The sequence below is a fragment of the Mus musculus genome, chromosome 14, assembly GCF_000001635.26.
Source record: "Mus musculus strain C57BL/6J chromosome 14, GRCm38.p6 C57BL/6J".
Taxonomy (NCBI): domain Eukaryota; kingdom Metazoa; phylum Chordata; class Mammalia; order Rodentia; family Muridae; genus Mus; species Mus musculus.
The window spans coordinates 28,124,655-28,144,294 of NC_000080.6; the positions used below are offsets into that span (position 1 = coordinate 28,124,655).

At 41.9% G+C, this 19,640-nt stretch overlaps 1 protein-coding gene across 37 annotated transcripts in view; it reads left to right on the top strand.

Moving 5' to 3' along the window:
* Erc2 (ELKS/RAB6-interacting/CAST family member 2) overlaps positions 1-19,640 on the top strand; it is an 856,263-nt gene that overhangs the window by 502,380 nt on the left and 334,243 nt on the right. For all 37 annotated transcript variants that reach the window (XR_383172.4, XR_001781112.2, XR_383171.4 and 34 more), the window contains one exon: positions 16,567-16,727. Coding sequence is in view for 28 of the 37 variants with exons in the window: in XM_006518931.3 (XP_006518994.1) it covers positions 16,567-16,727 (161 nt within the window). In the remaining 9 variants the exon portion in view is untranslated. The remainder of the gene's footprint in view (positions 1-16,566; positions 16,728-19,640) is intronic.

The window sequence follows — 19,640 nt, forward strand, 5'->3', positions numbered from 1 at the left end:
AGATTGACTTCTCTTAACAACCATCCACCTGCCTGCAAACACGGAAGTCCCTGTGAATCTGACGCCCCCTCTGACTTGAAAGCCCACAGACCATGTGTGTTGAAGGATAATTGTTATGTGAAAATGCATCCACTTTGCCTTCTCCACTTAGGGCAGGTCTTGACATCAGTGTCTTCAGATGGAAAACCCTTTGGGAAATGAATGTGAACTAGCAGAATGCAAACCTGAACAAGCATAAGGTACAGAATGAATTCAAATGCAGTTTGTTGAGCTGCACCTCCAGAGTTTCAGATTCAGTACTAGATGCCAGAGGGTGTAGAGGTGGTGGCATGAGAGGGTACATCCTTAGAGAATGCCAGGTGCTGATGGTTTCAATCATTGGAATATATGCATAACCTTGACATTTCTGCTGATTCTGGTGATGTGTTAACTGAGTGGGTGCCATGCCTAAGAACAGGCATTTCGAAGGGCAGAGTTGGTATAGCAGACATGGAACAATGGGTTCAGCAGGGAAGAAGGGAAGATGCATATGAAGACACCCCTAAGCCATTAACAATGACACATGCTACCAAGGAATTAAAATGGGAGCTGATAGAAGAAGAAAATGCATAATACAAAGAAGATATGCATGAGGTTGGCAGCCAATTTATCAAAGGAGACTCGAAGGGGCCTTTTGAAAGTCATGATGTTTACTTCAAGACTGGAGTATGAGATTTTGCCAGGCGTTTAAGAGCATGGGAGGAGGAGGTTGGAAAGAATATATAGTACAAAGTAGATTCCGTAAGGCCCAGGGTCAGGGCTGAGGGCTTTGAGGAATGGCAAAAGTGAACCAGGAGTTATTTGAGTCACTGGGTAAGGACTTGAGTACAGGGGGATCCATGAACATGACCACTGTCAGCTTCAGGGAGGGGTTTGTATTTTATTTGCAAGTTGGTGGATACCGTACTGACCCTGTAAGTTAGGTTTTGATTTTGGAAGTCAGTGATTGTGGGTGTAAAAGTTTCTCAGTCTCATTAGTTGATGGTATGACTCTTTTTTTATTCAAATACGATATAAAAATAGGAGATGAGAGCTTACCCTTAGAATTCTCACAGGGATAGAGCGTATCTCAGAAACATTGTGGGAAGAGCAAGCAGGAAGCTGGTGGTGCACACATGGGATCCACACAGACCCTTTGCAGAAAAGGATGGGTCCTCTGTGGAAGCAAGGTCACATCTCCTTCCCACTCCCACTGGAAAACATGAAAAGGTGAACCTGCAACACATCAAATCACAAACAACAGCTTTGTTACTCTGCTTCTGTACTTGGAAACAGAGTCTAGGTTGCCTATGTTTGAGCGGAAAACATTCTCTGCTCACCATTGCCTTTTTAAAGGTCAGCGATGTGGCCAACCATTGTAAGCGACATCTTAGCCCTAGCCAAGTCACAGGCTGAAGTGGGAGTGTGCATCACTGGTCTCTCTAATCTGGAGCAAAAGATGCCTCCAGCCCAGCTGGCTCTGTCCACACTGTGGTGGTCAAAGCATCTTCAGGGGTTTACACAGCCATTCCCTCCAGCTGTAACATCCCCTGGGTCTGCCCTTTCTTCACTGTAGAGTGGAGAGTTTTACATTAGTAGAAGCATCCAGATGAAGGCAAATTGGTGATGGTTTCTACAGCAGTGGGGATTCCTGCTTTTTTGATCAGGTTTGCTAGAGTTGAAGAGACGGAGATCCCTGGCCATTGGCTTTGTAGCGAAGAGGGGTCGAATGAATCTGGCAAGGGAAGAAACGATTTGGATGTAATAAAACTAGGATTGTTCAGAGCTGAGCTGAGAGCATTTCTACTCGTTGCTATTCAGATGAAATGCAGTTTGGAAGTCACATCATCGAGTATTACATTTCTTTAGAGCTCCGGCTGTGTTTCCCATCAACGGCATTTTGATTTCATTTAGCTTGCAGGGCCACCAGTAAAACTATAGACAGGTTCTACTTGTGTGTGTGTTTATTTTACTGTCATGCCTGTGGACACTGCAGCTCTTAAAATATGATCTTAGTATCTGTTTCAGGAACCTTAATAAGTGGCTGGATGAGAGCAAGCAAGCATCTTGTGCCACCTCTGACTGCCCCTTGCTCCCAGGGCACACTCATGCCGGCACTTAATTTGTTACCCTGCATTAGAACATGTCCCTCTCACCTCTGAAACTGTCACATAGGCAAGGCCTTTAGAACCTATGTTCTTTAAACACAAAACAGGATTATGGATTAATCTCAGGCCGGGAAGTCCCAAGTGCTGTATAACCTAACAAGTCAGACCAGGCTCTTGGCAAGTCCTTCCTGGACCGTCCTCTGCTCCTGCTAGTGACCTCGTGGAGGAAAGAGTGGATGTGTGTGTGAGCCTAGGCATGACTTCTTGAAAGATCAACATTTGTACACACTGGAGTCACCTTTTATACATAGTGCTACTGACATTAACCAGAGAAGTGGGCCTGACAGGCGGGCCCCAACGCCAGCGGGAGAGTGGCTCAGCTGGGCGTACACGATTTATCTGAAGGAATTGGACACAGGGTTAGTTACACAGCCTAATTGTTGGTAGTCCAAAAGGAACTATTACTTAGAGAGAGGGTCTTTGAGGTTCCTGAGTGTGACCTACCAAATGTGGTATTTGTGTAAATACATACATCAGTGTTATGCATAAAAAATACCAGTGCTGTTTCTCGAATTGAACTCTGGCTATCATAGTTGGCTATAGCTACGTGTAACACTGAACTTTCTTGAAGAAGGGACAGGAAACAGAATGAGGAATACTTTTAAACAAAGCCATTTATTTGAGAAACCATAAAAGAGAGAAAAGGTCCCAGATGAAGCAATCAGGTCTTGAGTGAATATTTGGCATCGAGGCAAGGCACTGAACTCTTTCTTATACTTGTCTAGAGACTACTTAATACTGGAGTGATATTTGATGTGGGATTAGGTTAAATCACTTTATATGGGATGAGACTATAATCTTGTGTTGGTAATCAAAACACTGAATATATTTTTAATCTGGAGAGCCACTAGGAAGAAAAACAATATACTTATTTTGAAAACAGAGTACAGATGCACAAATCCCAGAGAATCCTTTGGGGAAAATATAGCCGTTTACAAACCACAATGCAGTATTTAGTAAAGCTAGAGTTGAGGTGTGAGTATAAACTATGCTGTCCAGTAGAGCAGTTCTACACCATTGTATTTTTAATGAACAGACTGTCATCCATGAAGACCTGGGGACTTTGTTTCTGTCTAGATGAACAAAGACTGCATCTGTACATATGTGTCATCAGGAAGTACCAGTTTCTACTCTGAAGCACAAACACTGAACAAGCAAGATGTATATTGTGGTCAATTTACAGAAAGGGCCTCAGCATGGCCAGGTCTCCCAGTCTGTGCTGGGCTCTCCAGAGTCCAATCCATTACACCTAGTAGGGCTTGTGGAATAGTTCATGAACAAAGTCAAGGAGAACCAGAGGACCTAGTTCTGAGAACCTAGGATCAAAATTCTATTATCATGAGTGAAAGTGAAGAGCAAGAAGGAAGAGCATCACCCTCTGAGGTCCTGGGAAGACATTCAAGAGAGTATTTGTGGCTACTAAGATGGAAGATGGGTCAAGACCCACAGGTCTGCTGTTGTGATCCACTTAAAGGCAAGCACTTCTAGATATGAGAGGCTTGGTCTCATTGTTGTGGTGTTTCGTATACCCATCCTTTTTTTTTTTTTTTTAAATGTGGGAAGAACTGTTGGGTTGGGCATCTTCATCCCAGACTTTCTTTCTACATTGTGATTTCCCCCAAAATTAACTAATTAAGAAGATTTTCCATGTAGCAGTAACAGCTATGAGAAGAAGGAGCCAAATCACTGATGGGGATATTGGGCCCCAGAGACCCATCTGGGTGGATTTCCTTCTACAGCAATGGGGTCAACATAAAGCTTCTATAAAACATAAATAAGGGAGACCCTGAAGTGGAAGATTTCTCTGGGGCAGTTCATGTCTACACTTCACTTTTCTCCCACTGAGGAACTAACCATTCCACACACCAATCATTTGGAGAATAGATTACATTTGAGTATACAAAAGTATTATGTAATTTTTTTTCACTTAGCTGGGTGGTTATGATAAGGAAATCAGTATCTACTTGTGGCATTTATATGTAGTATTCTATTACTCATAACTCCTATTGCATTTAAAATGTATCTACATATGTGTGTGACTGTTTGTTTTTATGAAAATGGGACACAACAAGAGCATTTTTTCCCATGATTCTTAGGGCTTCATGTAGTGATGCAGTAGGCGTCAAGTCACTGATCTTTACTTCTTCCTGGAAATGTAGTCTATCTCAAGAATGGAAGGCATTCACAACGTGCTAACTCTACACTGAAGTCTTCTCAGCTATGGCATTTTCAGGAAAGACTTGTCCTTGCCAGCATAGAATAGTTTAATTGTCCATCTGTGACTGTGTTTTCTTCCAGCCAAACAGTGGTACCAGCTGTTTTATTTTGGAAGCAATTCCTACTATATGGGATAAACTTTGAAGATTAAACACTTTGTTCTTATGTAATCGCAGAGTCTCACATAGTCTTAAGAAACACTAGGAACAGATCTCATGCATCCTTTATTCAAGGACATCCCATAGTCACGCCTTGCAAAACTATGATAGCTCAGTATCACAACCAGGGCTGCTACTGACACAGTGAAGAACAGTGAACAGTGTCTTGGTAACAGGTTCAGTTGGTTCCATTTGATCAGCATTGCTAGAAAAGCCATAACTGGCAGAATTCTAAGATGATCTTTGAGAGTTTTGTCCCTGAGGTGGGTATCCCGTATGAAACAGGACAGCTGCACTTATGATCAGGTGGGTCCCATAGCTCACCTGACTTTAAGAAAAAGCATCGTCCTTCAGAATGAAGGAGCTGAAGGAGCTTGCAGTCCAATAGGAGGAACAATATGAACCAACCAGTACCCCCAGAGCTCCCAGGGACTAAACCACCAACCAAAGAGTACACAAGGAGGGACTCAAAGCTCCAGCTGCATATGTGGCAGAGGATGGCCTTACCAGACATCAATGGAAGGAGAGGCCCTTGGTCCTGAGAGGGCTCGATGCTCCAGTGTAGGGGAATGCCAGGACAGGGAAGCAGGAGTGGGTGGGTTGGTGAGCGAGCGGGGGTGGGGGTGGGGAGATGGGATAGGGGGGGTTTCAGATGGGAAACCAGGAAAGGGGATAACATTTGAAATGTAAATAAAGAAAATATCTAATAAAAAAAGAAGAAAGGAAGGGAGAGAGGGAGGGAGGGAGGGAGGGAGGGAGAGAGAGAGAGAGAGAGAGAGAGAGAGAGAGAGAGAGAGAGAGAGAGAGATCCCAAGCCCAGTCCACAGGGGATCCATCTTATTCTTCCCCTTTGGAAATTACATAAGGAAGTAGGGCTGCCTACAACCAGCACTCTCATTTGCTGACTGGGAGTGAGGAGAACATGCTAATAAAGGTGGCCAGAGGACAGGGACAAATGTCCTGATCATGTGTTTTGAGAGCATCAGAGACAAAACAGTATCAAAATCAGGCAGCGCTGTATCAACAGAAAACAAAACACTAAAGCACGTTACCAGACTGGTTGCTGAGAACCCAGTAAGTCTAGCTGGGAAGTAGGAGAAAGGAGCAAGGCACATGTGCATTGGAGGGCACGGTAGAGGTGGTGGTTAACTCCTGCTAGCAGCTCTGGAGCCACTAACACACAGGCACTCTCTGGTGAACCATGTTGTAATCAGTATGAATCTAAGGGCTGTCGGGACCAGGCACTCAGGCTCAGAAGCAGAGCAACTTTGAGGTCATTTTGGCCAAATCAGTAACCACCCTAACTGCTGCTGCTGGCCCCTCTCCTGCTCTTCAGTCCTCGATTCTGACTCTTCCCTTCCCCTTCTTGGGAGGCTACCATCGATCTTCAACCTATGTCCTCCCATGGATGCAAATGCCTTTATGCAGACCGTCCTTGGTTGAAATGTCTTAAAATTACTCATTTCATTAACTGAGCCTATTTACAGCAATAGGTACAAGGAATAATATGATATATTACCTAAAACCCCTCATCTAGATACCATCCAACTCATGAGAATAGTTTGATACATTTCCTTCTGGTCTTTTTCTTCTATGCATTTACATTAAAATATCCTCACATAGTTATAACTGGAGTACACTTATTATTTATTAACTTTCCTGACTTGCCTAAGTTTTGTGTCTTTTCTTTATATTAAAACTTTTGACTGAGTGTCTAATAGCTAACTGACATTCTAACAGTTGGGTGCCTGTGATATTTTGTTAGTCTAGACGCTTTGCAGTGTTATCATACATATGAGTACATAGTTTGCTAATCTCATTGCTTTGGAAGTTACACATACATAGGTGTTTTTATATTTATGTGTAATATGTATTCATACATTTAATTTTATTATGATACTTACAAACAGCATTGTAACTGATACTTGTAGCCACAAATGTTAATGCATGTACAGTTGGAACAACCCTTATCCTATCTTTAGGATAAATAACTAAATTGGAGAAACTGGCCCAAATGGTAATTCTTATATTTTACTGTATGTAAAAAAATAAAATAAAAAGGGTATCCTCTATAGTCAGAGATATGACCTTCTATACCTTTGGTGAAGGCAATGGAATATGCCTGCCCTAATACTGCTCTTTCTGATGAAGTGGGCATGTGGGTCTTTAGATTCAAATAAATTAAAATGAAAGTGAAAAATCCAGTTCCTATGGTGTACTGACCTCATGCCAAGTGCACTTCCACCAGGCTGGCCAGCACCCACACTGCCGTGGGCGCTCTGTTGGGCAGGGTGGGCGCTCCATTACCTCTCTCCATTTCTTCAGCTTCATGCTTGGAATTTTGCCTCAGTAAGAGTAAAATATAAACAACGCACAGTTTGCAAATGTTTGACTTGGCTTGTTGTAAGTTAAGCTTAAACCTTTCCATATTCCACTGAAGAAGTGTAGGAATCTTTCTGAAAAATGCTAAATACCCTTTGCCATCTTTTCATAGGCCGAAAACTAAATGCCAGCATTTACACAGACATGCCCCTTCATAACCATTGCAGGCTATCACATGCACACTCGGAGCAAGCAGGTAGGTGCCATCTCACCCGGACCTGCAGATACAGTAATTAGATGTATTTAACAGATGGGAGACTGGTACATAGAGAGGGCAAGTGCACAGCCCACACACGCTGAGATGCTCTCTTCATTAGGAGCTCAGCTGCCCAGATTGGAACCTTTGCTCCTCCACACTCTCCATCCTGTGCATAGAGAGTGTTAGAGACAATAACACGGCTGCAGAGCAGTAACACAGAATACAGAAAACGTCCCAAAGAGCACACACAACAAGCAGGCCAGGAAGACCGCCCCCCACCCCCTGCCCAGTGCCTGGTGCCAGCTAGAGTGGAGCATGCCCGCAGCCACTTTGGAGATTGATACTTGTCCGCCAGTACCCACTGACTAAATGGTATCTGTGAAGTCGGGTGTATCTGTTTTGTTATTTGTTATATTTCTTTTCTACCCATCTTTTGTCACAGTATGTGATTTGGTTAATTAGTCTGGGAAGAAAAAATGCTAAATGTGGTTAAAACTGAGGTGCTCAAAGTGGATTTTGTTAGCAGAGGAAGACTAGGAGGTGGTGTATTCAGCAGAGTTCTTTGATGCCTTCCTTCAACAAGGAGAAGGTGAATTCTATGCACAATCTAGAGACAGTGGTCCAGTCCAGGTGGCGAGCAGCCTGGCTATCAGTTTCAACATTTTCCAAAAGATGTCACTCTAATGCTGCAGTGGGGAGGTGGGAGGGTAGGTCAGCTATGCATACCAGGGATTAATAATAGGTAGGCAGTCCTTGTTCCTAACAGATCTGAAGGCTCACAGCATTACTGGCTGAAAGTTGCTGATTCTGAGGCAGGAGTTAAACCTATATCATTATGTTCTCCCTTCCTTACTTCCTCCCTCTATCCCTCGCTGTCTCCCTCCCAGACAGCCTCCCTCCCTCATATCTTCTTCCCCTTTTTTAACATTTGTTTGGGTATGTATGCATGTTCATGGTGGGGCACATGTTTATGTGTGTGAACATCAGAGATAAACCTTGGATCTTGTTCTCTAGGGCTTGTCTGCGCTTTTATTTTTATTTATTATTATTATTATTATTATTATTATTATTATTATTATTATTTTGAGTAACATCTTTTGGTGGAGTTTGTGGCTTTCTACTTTGACTAGACTGACTGGCCAGGAAGTCCCAGGGACTATGCATCCCTGCATCTGGCCTTTTGTGTAAGTGCTGGAGACCGAGGGTTGCTCTAGGCTTTTCAAGCTTGCATAGCAAGCACATCTTGCTGACTGAACTCGCTCCTAGCCTCTCTCTGACCTGGTTTATCACCTTATGACCCAACTTGCTTCTGAACCTTCAGTAGAGCTGGCAGAGTTTGGTTAGTCTCCCAGGTCAGCACTTAGTTCAAGTTTGTTCTAATTTAGGTTGTGGCAGTTTCACTGGTTAAGCTGGGTATACACCAAAACACTAAGAAACAAACAAAGACAGGAAACGGGTAGATGGCAGGGCATAGCATAGACAAGCCACTCTGCTTTGGAAAGACTGTATGAAAAATGCCCCCTTTTTTTTTTTTTCCATTTGTCTGGATAAGTAGATTCTTAACCAATCTACTTACCAACTTCTAACTGGCATATAATATAAAGGGGTAAAGGTTTTGTCGAAATAATGGCAAGTTGGCAGTTACTAAGCACAGGAGGCCCCCATGCCTCAGAAAGCTATCCCAGGATCCATCTCAGCAGATAACAGAAATCTGGCTTTCAGATCTTCAGTTAAACAGCACACATATGTGTGCAAGTTTGGGTTGATACATGTTGACACCCTAATGTCCTATAGGTCTTTAAAAATGTATCCTCTCATTGCTCTGTGGTTCAGGTTCAAGATCCCTGCTTCTTCAGAGCCGTGGAGAAGGACTCTTTAGACATAGATCTGCCGATGGCTTTATTATTATTATTAAAGTGTATGAAGTTAGGAAATATGCAAATGAAACCTAATAGTCTTGATGCTGTAACTGCTTTATATTCTGCAACACAGAAAGACCAATAAAATAAAATTTAAAATTGAGTTAATTGTTTAGGGTTTGGGGCTTTTCCCACCCCCCAGGACTGGGGAGATAGTTCAGTTGGTAAAGTACTTTTCACGCAAGCTGAGGACCTGCATTTGGAGCCCCAGCAGAGAGAGAGAGAGAGAGAGAGAGAGAGAGAGAGAGAGAGAGAGAGAGAGAGAGAGAGAGAGAGAGAGAGACTTTTTATCCCAGAACTAGGGAGTCTGAGGCAGAAGGATTCTTAAATGTCACTGACCAGCCAGCCTAGCCAGATAGATTGAATCAGTGAGAGAACCTGCTTCAGAGGACAAAGTGGAGTGCAATCATGGCCCCAGCACTGACGCCAGGGCTAGCAGGAAGATCTGGGGAGGCTCAACTCTGCAGCTGCTCTCATCTCTTGTATCCTTTAGTACTTGCCTTTCATCTTCATTTTTGAAATCACAACTGTAATTAGTGTCTTTGATTCGGAACCTTCCTGCCAGTCCAGACCTTCTGGGAATGAACTTGTGGCTAGAGGTCAGCAGAATGAACATTCTCCATGATGTGTGCAAGTTTAGGTTAGTAAATGTTAACATCCTAATGTCCAGCAAGGATGGGGATGGGGATCTCCCAGGTCCTAGGATGGAATACATAGAGCACGGCTCAGGCCTAAGAACTGCTGGGCTCTACTCCACCACAGAACTGAGGACATATTTATTATTCAGCTGTGGCACTCTAGGGTCCTGGTTCTTGCCAGAGCATCAGTGAATCCTGGCCGTCGTCCTTTCAGGAGCTGTACCTGAACGTCCTGTTCCCATGGCAAGGATCAGGCACTCTAGATAATCAGAGTGCACGGTCTTTAAGGGCAGAAAGAACTAAGGTTGGCTTTAATGCTTCATTTATTATTGACAAAATGGATCAGTGTGAGTGTCTCTGAACTGTGTCTTTGTGGTCTCATTTCCCCCATTGTGGAATTTTATTAGGTATGAACACCAGGGCAGAGATGCATGCTGATTTTGAAGGAATTATACTCTAGATGTAGCAACCAAACATGTGCCATGCAGAAACAGTGTAGATTGTAAAAACCGTGTAGAATGGACACCCCAAGGCTGCGTAGAGGTGACTTAAATAGTAAATGCCCTGTAGGGTGTTAGACAGAGAGGACTGGGTACTTTATCTGCACTATCTTAGAGTTGTATAATATCAATCTTGCATGAGATATCTATCTGCCCACTTGGTAAGGAAGGATCTGGAAGTTTAAAGAGAGGTCAGCAGTCTCCAGGGTTCCCAGGCTTGTCCACACTTTGGAATCATCTAGAGTCTTAATAAGTTATAGACGAATGGCTTCAACCCCATATGTGATCATAGCATTAGGAGTTTTCTAATTTCATAAATGATTTTAATATGTAGAAAGTTAAAGCATTAGGGGATATATATATATATATATATATATATATATATATATACATACACATATATAATATGTATGTAATAACAAAGAAATCAAGGTCATGAATTTGAGATAGAAGGGTGGGTTACATAGATGAGAAAAAAATTAAAAGGGATGAAAATTATGTAATTACATTTTAATTAAAAGCTGCTGGGTGTGGTGGTGCACACCTTTAATCCCAGCACTTGGGAGGTAGAGGCAGGTGGATTTCTGGGTTCGAGGCCAGCCTGGTCTACAAAGTGAGTTCCAGGACAGCCAGGGCTATACAGAGAAACCCTGTCTCAAAACAAACAAACAAACAAGCAAACAAACAAACAACAACAACAACAAAAGCCACCCCCCCAAAAAAAAACAAATAAAATGTAGTCTGGACAGTGGTGGTGCACACCTTTAATTCCAGCACTCAGGAAGCAGAGGCAGGCAGATGTCTGAGTTCAAGACCAGCCTCTTCTACAGAGCAAGTTCTAGGATAGCCAGGAAAAGAAATCCTGTCTCAAAAAGCAAGCAAACAAACAAACAAAAACAAAACAAAACCCAACAACAACATCAACCAACCAACCAACCAAAAACCAAACAACAACAAAAGCTTTAAAAAATATGTAAAATCACAGTGATCCTCTAGATCCAAGCTTTTGATCAATTAAAATTGATGTGTGGACAGAGTCCTGAAGGATGGACATCTTTGGTGAATAGAAAAAAATTGAAGGACTGTCCAGAAGTGTGTGTTCAAATGTCCAAGTGGTTGAAGATAGGCGACAGCAACCCTGAAATTCTTGAATTCAGTAATAAGCAAATGTAAAATGGGTCAGACATTTCCTGGGACTATGTTAATAACAGCCATCACTCCTGTGACATCAAGTTGAAGCTATCTTCATTATCAACTAAATTTGATTTAGAGTCATCTAGGAGACTGAGACATACTTCTGGGTGTGTACACGAGTGTGTTCAGAGATTCACTAAAGAGAAAGGCCTTCGAGAGTGTGGTAGATACCATCTCATACACTAAGGGATAGGGTAGAATAAAAAAGGAGAAAGTGAGCTATGGACCAGCATCCACCTGCTTCTGCTTCTAGGCCTATGAGTGGGAACAAGCCTCATACATCTCTTGGTACAACCATAAGCCTTATCTGCCACTGTATCATCTCAAACTGTGAGCCTCATCCCTTAAGTTGCTTCTCTGGGAGTATTTGGTGCCAACGAGGAGAAGAGTGAGTTAGCAATTTCTGACAAGGCTCTTTGAGCTATGCAAGCTCTGTTATTATCCTTATTTCACAGGCGAGGAACCTGAAGCCCAGATATGTTTTAGTCCAGACTTATCCAGTTATAACAGCTCACTCTTGAATTGCATCTAAGCAGCTATGCGGGCTGTTGTGTGAAGAGTGCACCAGATGTTTCCAGCTTGCCAATCCTTGCACTAAGAGCTTCACATACATTGCTTCAGTTCTACAGCCCTAACTTGCTCAGGAGTTACCACCGTTATCAACGAAGAGACTTGGTTGCTTCCCCAAGGTTCCATAACTTATAAGTATTATAGTAGGAATTATTTATATATAAATCTAACTTCATAATTTATGTTTTAACCATTTGTAGTATTTCGATATCTTAACTTTTAAATTTAAGTTAAATATTATATGAAATACTATGAATAAGACAGATAAGAGTAGATTTTAACTCCTTTAGAGTTGGGGATTATGGAATGAAAGCCATGTTGATTCTCATTCCTCCAATTCTGCTAACCTCTTAGCCCCCAGACACCGTGGTGGAATCCTTGATATCTAAAGAACATAGTTGGAAACAAACAGTTGTGGATAATCAGAATCTCTTAGATAGTGGACATAGACCAGAGACATTGTTTTTGAGAGATATTGATGATGTAGGTATGGTTCCCTGGCAACAGGAAGATTAGTTGTGACAATACTCCTTATGAAACCTCTTTGAATGCCAGACTAGTGGAGATCAGTTCAAAGACACAGAGTCATAATGGCTGAAATGGAAATTAGAAGGGAAGGCCAACCTTGGCTTAGACCTGTAGAAAACTCTTGGGAGTCTGTTAGCAACTGTTTCCCCATGCCCCCTCTTCCTCCCCAAGCTCTTATTCTTTCTTTAAAGCAACCAAAATCTCCCTCTAGCCCTAGCCTGAGACATTTCCTTCTTTTTATTCCCTAATATATTTTTCCTGGCTTTTATTTTAGTCTGTTCTTTGCTACCCTTTTCTATTCATGTTTCATAAAATCTATCAGACCTAGCTAAAAAATGTGCTCTATTGTGGGAGAGAGGCTGATCAGATAAAGCCAGGTCCTCATGGAGGGCAGGCTTACAGATGGAGGCTAGGGATGCACACATATACATATGCATATACATGCAGGTACACACACACACACACACACACACACACACACACACACCATCATCATCATCATTGTTAGTTCTGTGATAGAAGGGAGCAGGAGGGACTTGAGCTAGTAGGGTCAAAAATAATACTAGGATGGACTGAGGGATCCAAAATGTGTTTGCAAAATAGAACTATTAGACTTGGTGATGACTGGGGGATCAGAGAGAGAAGAAAGAGGCACACGTGATTTTGAAGTTTTAAACATGTGCAATTTAAGGTGCTGTTAGAACATCCATGTGGAAGTGTCCACAGGTGTTTAAATATGTGTGAAAGCCAAGTGAATGCAAGGAGGCAAGGACTGAAGAGACTTCGGATTAGCACTGAGAGTTGTGAATCCTCAGTCCTCCCCTCAGTGAATCCTTAGTCCTCCCCTCAGTGTCTGTGGCCAGAGATGGACAGATCTAGGCTCAGAATCACAAGGTAAAGGATTGAGGTTGAGTGCGATGAGGAATTTCCAAAAGAAATTGAAAAATTGCCTCTTAAGTGTCTTAGTGCACTTGAGCTGTTACTCAGAACACGTGATTTATAAACAACAGAAACTTATTTCTTACTGTTTTGGGGACTTAATGGTCTAGTTCAGGAGAGGGCTGACTTTCAGGTGGTATAGCATTGAGTTCTTTCCATGCCCTTACATGGTGGCAGAAGAAACAAGCTTCCTTGGTCTTGTTTAATCAAAGGTTAGTCATGAATTAGGATTCAGGATTAGGTCTGCCCTCACCACCTAATCTTTTCCCAAAGCCCTTATTACCTAGTGCCATGTCCTTCAGATTTAGGGTTTTATTGTATGAATTGGGGATGGGAGTCACAAACCTCAGACTATAGCACTAAAGAAAGTATAATATTTAGGACACTGGAGAGGGAAGCTAATAATAGCACTACTAATTTGTAAAAAAAACAAACAAACAAACAAAAACAAAAAACAAAAAACAAAAAAACAAAAAACAACTATTTTCAATGATTATTTAATAGCAAAGGAAAGTACATTAATCATGTATAAGATTATATATTCATATGTATATATAAATAAAATTTCTCTCTCTATATATATATGTGTGTATTGAGGTAGAAAATTACAACAAGAAGATATTTATATTTACTTCTAGGTGATGGAACTTATGGGTATCTTAACTAAAAATAATGTTATTGCTTATAAAGGAAATGAAAACTTAAGTTTTCATATTTGTAGCCTTAAGATTCTATGGAGAACTGGAATACTGAAACCTGACCTAGTAACCACTATATCAGGGGAAATACCAATTGCTCTTTAGTGTTTGAGTTTGAAGAGTAAAGAGAGCCATTCACAGAACTCTAAAACACTAAGCCTAGGGTAACCATGGGCAATGCCCAGAAACATACTCTGAGACAGTGATTGCTTGAAGGTGGCTGCAGAAACTGTGGGTCGGAGGCCAGAGCCACAGCAGGCAGGACTTTTTGTCTAGAAACTCATAAATTGGGATGGGGGGTTGTCAGAGCCTGAAGTACTGTTTCAAAACCCTACTTAAAACATGTTGGGAACTTACAGTCTCACCAGGAACAATGGGTGTTGGGAACAAATGATATTATCTACCATTCAAACACTGGATTGCACCTCTCAGGTGTCCAGATTCTTCATGTAGCATTGCTGAAACAACAAATCGATGCTGTCAACTATCACTGGTTAAGAGTTTGGTTGGGTTATTGTTAAGCTAGCTAGCTGCCGTCTGCCACAAGCAGGTTAGTGGCAGAAGAACTAACCACTTGTAAACCTAGTTAAGTTTGCTATATCTGGGTGGGTCTACACATTCAGACAGTTCAGCTTGAATTAATAAGAATGCGTAAGAATTATAGTGGTACTCATTTTCCCTGCAATAAGTAGTATGTTTGAAGTAAAGAACATTTATGACAGAAAACAGGCTCTAGAGGACACGGGTTATTCCACATGAGCCACACATTCTCTGAATTCATCTTTGAAATGACTGCATTGTGGCAGTTTTGCAAAAGCCTTATTTTGTTTTAGTTAAATATGTGTATGTGTTTGTGTGTAGGGGGGTATATGCACACAAGTACCCGTGCTGACAGAGGCCAGAGGATGTACAGAGTTCCAGGCAGTCCTGAGCTGCCTGAGGTGGATGCTGGAAACTGAACTGGGTCCTCTGCTAGAGCAGTGCATGTTCTCAAGCACTGTGCTCTCTTTCCAGCCTGTGATGTCTTTTGGAAATAGTGCTATATAATTATAAATCTAGGAAGGAATGGACTTCTTTTGATATGTTGCTTTTCAGAAGGGCTCCTAGTCATACTTGTTGATCTTCATGTGAAACTTAAAAACAATAATTGCTCTTTAGATTTTATGCATTTGTAAATACCAGTTAAACATATATGATTCTATGAGTTTTGTAGATTATCCTTTTTTTATTCTGTGCTTTTAAAACTTTTTAGTTTAAGCTTTGATTTACAAGGTCCTTAAGTTTCTCCTTTTTATCAGGGTGAAATGGAAGGTGTTCTGAACCTTAAAAGCATGTAATTTACCTTGGACATGAACTTTAATGCTTATTCTGAATGAAGTCCATGTAAAACTGCAGAAATTGTGTAGAAAGTCTTTATGAATTGGGGCCTAACATGTCATTGACACATTGTGAAGGGTTTTCTGTTGACTTTAGTGATAGATGAACACATGCTGCCAAGTTCAGCTGGACGGAGAGTCTTAGAAAGCCACACAGCAGCTTTGGAATCTAGAAACTTCCTGGAGCATGATTTTTGAATCAGCAGGGTGCATGTAGACTGTATCTGTACAGGGAATGCCATTTTACCAGCTTTCTTCATGAAAGTCTCTGGAACATGACTATAAACACCAAGCTTCTTTGTTGTGTGTTGGATTTAAAAGCCCCCAATGGTTTGGAGAGGGTTAGGTCTTCTCTCAGAGATCCTTGGTTCAAATTGGGGGGACCTGGCTGAAAACCCTAGATATTTGATAGTCTGGCTTATTTCTATGGTGTATTAGCACTCTATAAAAGTTACATGTCATTTATTTCAAGTTTAGGACCCTCTCAAACTTCAGGGGCAAACCAAACTTGAGCCCTTTGTGGCCGGAATTCTGTTTACCTTTGGCCAAACCCTGTTTCCTGATTTTAAGTCAGGGAAGTGAGGTGAGAAAGGTTCCCGAGGCTCTGTGGACATCAAATACCTTTGGCCAAACAAGGTTTTGATAGGTTAAAGCATGAATGAATCTGAAACACTTGATTAGCTTTCTGTCAGAGCACTCTGGAGGCCTATACACAAAAGTGTACAGTGCCAGCCAGAGTGTGTCTGAGTCTTATTTTCCTGCAGCCCAGATGGAGTACCTGAAATTATTAACCACAGGTTGATACTGGGTCAAGCACCCCCTTCTAATAGACATGTTTAATAGTTTCTATAAAGATCATCGGTCAATCCAATTTAATAGACCTTGGGGAGTTGGGGGATTTCTTGTGTTTGAAAGCTGTGTTTCTACCAGAGACAGAGAGCAAATGAGCTCTATTTGTATGTAGTGCAGATGTCGCGTTGTCCCTCTGTGTCTCTCAGAACAAGATGTTCCTTGGGTCTGAGTAAAGGAGAGATGACATGTGACCTTCCATGTGCCTTCCAGATTGAGGAGCTGATGAATGCCTTGGAGAAAACCAGGCAGGAACTGGATGCCACCAAAGCACGCCTCGCCTCTACCCAGCAATCTCTGGCTGAAAAAGAAGCCCACCTGGCCAACCTCCGGATTGAGAGGAGGAAACAGCTGGAGGAGATCCTGGAGATGAAGTGAGTACCCGTTTTTGCTCCCCTGGTCCTCTGTCACCCCACTTTGATGGTAGGAAAAGGGAGAGGCTGGAAACAAGAAGAGAAATCCAGAGAAAATGGGTGAGTTTTAAGGTATTACTGATTTTTAAAATTATTCCTTTGGCTACCCCTTGTGCACCTTTTCCAACATCTCTCCCATTGAGACTGTACAGCCAGCATTGGAGTGAGTGTGTCTGTGTTCAGAGAATGGCACTGCACTCACAGATCTGCTGCCGAGGTCTGAGGCAGCAGAGACTGAGGTCTTGTTAAGCACAGTGGGAACCTGTGTGCTGCTGGCAGCTGGTGGGAGCTTTGCTGAGGAACCAGGACTTTGCTGACTGCTCTCTTCAGTCCTCTTCAGTGCCTGGCTTGTACTGGTTCTCACAGTGTCAGGGAAACGGAACTCAGAGTTGGTAGAATGATAAAATGAAAGCTAGACTTTCTTTTCCCAGCATACACACCTTGGTTCAGGTACAAGGGGACAGGTAAGTAGAAGAAGATGTTTATCTTACTTTCTTCTCTCCTTTAGTTAATAAAGTGGGTTTTGTGCTCTAAAGCAGTCCTTTCTGTGGCCCTGCGACACACCCACCTACACCTACCCAGCTCCTGTTTTCCTTTACCAGTCAAAGATCATCATGGAAGAGAATTGGAAGGACAATGTTTTAAATGATTTGAATAATAATCGTAATGGATTTGTTCCTAACGAACCAGCCAAGAAATAGCATTTCTATAAATACTTAAATTAAACAACAAGTAAGATATAATTTAAATTCTGCTCCCTTCCATAATAAGGAAGCATACATAGTTGTGGCATCTTAAGCCAGTAACAAGATTTTGAAATTGGTGGCTAGGTATGGAAGAGTGACCTCATAGTGACCCAGCAAGTCTTACACATGGTTAACATTAAACCAAGAAAGCTTAGATCATGGAAAATATGGAATGAAATATTTTGAAGGGTTTAATAAATGAGAATAAAACTTTTATGTCTCTTCAACTACCTCAGTTTCTCCAAGACCAAAGAATGAGTAAGGTTTTTTTTCACATATAAACTCATATAAACTAGCATTTTGTCTAATAAAAGATGATATAATAAAAACAGATATTATTATACGCCATTTAGAAGCCAGGGAACTGAGACTCTGAGAGATTCAAATAATTTGCTTAAGGCCACCTGGCCAGGATTAAAGCAAGGACTTCTATTTCAGGTTCTCTTTCTACTACCTCATTCTCCATGGAGCCTTGTGTGGATTTTACCAGGTCTGGAACTCCTGTCTGCTTGAGTCTCTGCTGAAATCTTGTTCCCATCAGCAGAGCTGGGCATATGGCAGGTGCTTTCTGACTGTCAGGCAAGTGAGCAGATGAGATGGTGAAGATGAAGCCTTGTGTAGCCAAGAAGGCAAGCACTTCAGGCTCCCACATAATCCGTGTGCTCAGTAGTGTGGTAGTGGTGGTGACCGCACTAACTCTGTAACCACACAAATGCATTTGATCCCCTGGCTACTTCTGTCTCCTTGTGTGCCGATGCACGTTCAGAGAGCTTTGTTGTTCTCCTCCCTCAAGGCTCCCACGTTAACCCTGCATCTGCAATGATACAGTGTGCCCTTCTAAGAGCTTTTTCGATTCTTGTTTATAAAAAGAGCATGTACTTTCATAATGTTTGAGAGCAGGAGTGGGATTGAACTATAAGAGTTTAGAGTTCATCACATGCTGTTCTACCTGTAACTGTGACAGGGGGTTGCCTTTGACCTTCCAACCTCCCTGCTTCCTCTTCTAACAATGTGGAATTGTGAGCAGAGCACATGGCACATAGGAAATGGTACATGTCTACCAAGGCTCTGTTGGCCAGTGAATGTAGTGCCATACGTTTAAGGTACTTTGTGAGGAGTACCATTTATCTAAAATTGGATTTATTTTTCTAAAACATAGAAACCATCTCCATGGGTATGTTTTCATAATTTCAGAGGCTAAGGCCTCTTTTGGTGAATCGCCACATTATTTCTGAATAATTTGCTGCCACTGCAAAATAAAGACAGAATTTTCCTGTTAATTCTGTTGGTAAAAGAAACAAAGTCCTACTTCGTCAAGCCCGATGTGAACCCAATTCATTATTTAGCTCACCCGGAAGAAGACCAACTTACGGATATCTAATTTGGGACTAAGGGGACCCAGGTATGGGATGAGCATACTGACAGGGGTTCCCGAGTAGATTCAATAGCCTTTACAGATGCTCAAGCCGAACAACTGGTTTTATCTACCATGGTTTTTAAGCTGATAATTGATACATTGCTACATGACACTGACTGAGCCCTGTTTAAGTTGCCAAGAACAATCAGATACATTATTGTTATTGATGCTTGTTGCTCATGCTATGCTAAGAGTTGGATTTTTATCCAGTTGGTACTCATATTTAACCTGGTCTACTAATCTTCTAATCCCTGGTAGGAAGAGAGTCACCATGTAGCCCTTGAGGGACTAAGGATAGGGCACTGAGAGAGGATGAAGACATTCTTTTCTCACACCAGGACATGAAAGGAGATTACTTTCTGGCTGCCTCCATTTTCTTTTCATTAACATGGAAGGAGTGATGCCTGTCCAACTTGCTTTATGGAAGTATGCTAAGGTCAGGATAAAAAGAAAGTACTGGACAAAGACTAATATAAAATGGCATATGTGAAAGTACTTTGAAATCTAACATTGGGCTTTTAAAACTGAGAAGTGTGTCTGTTAAATTCATCGCTAAACCAAATGGTATGTAGTCTAAGAATTGGAAGAGAGCTAGATCTACTCTGCCAGCTTGCATAAGCAGACTCCTGTTCGCATAATTGCCAATGAACAATTCACCAGGCCCTGGGACAAGCCATTCTTGGTTGTGTTCCATGGAAATGAAGGAGCTCA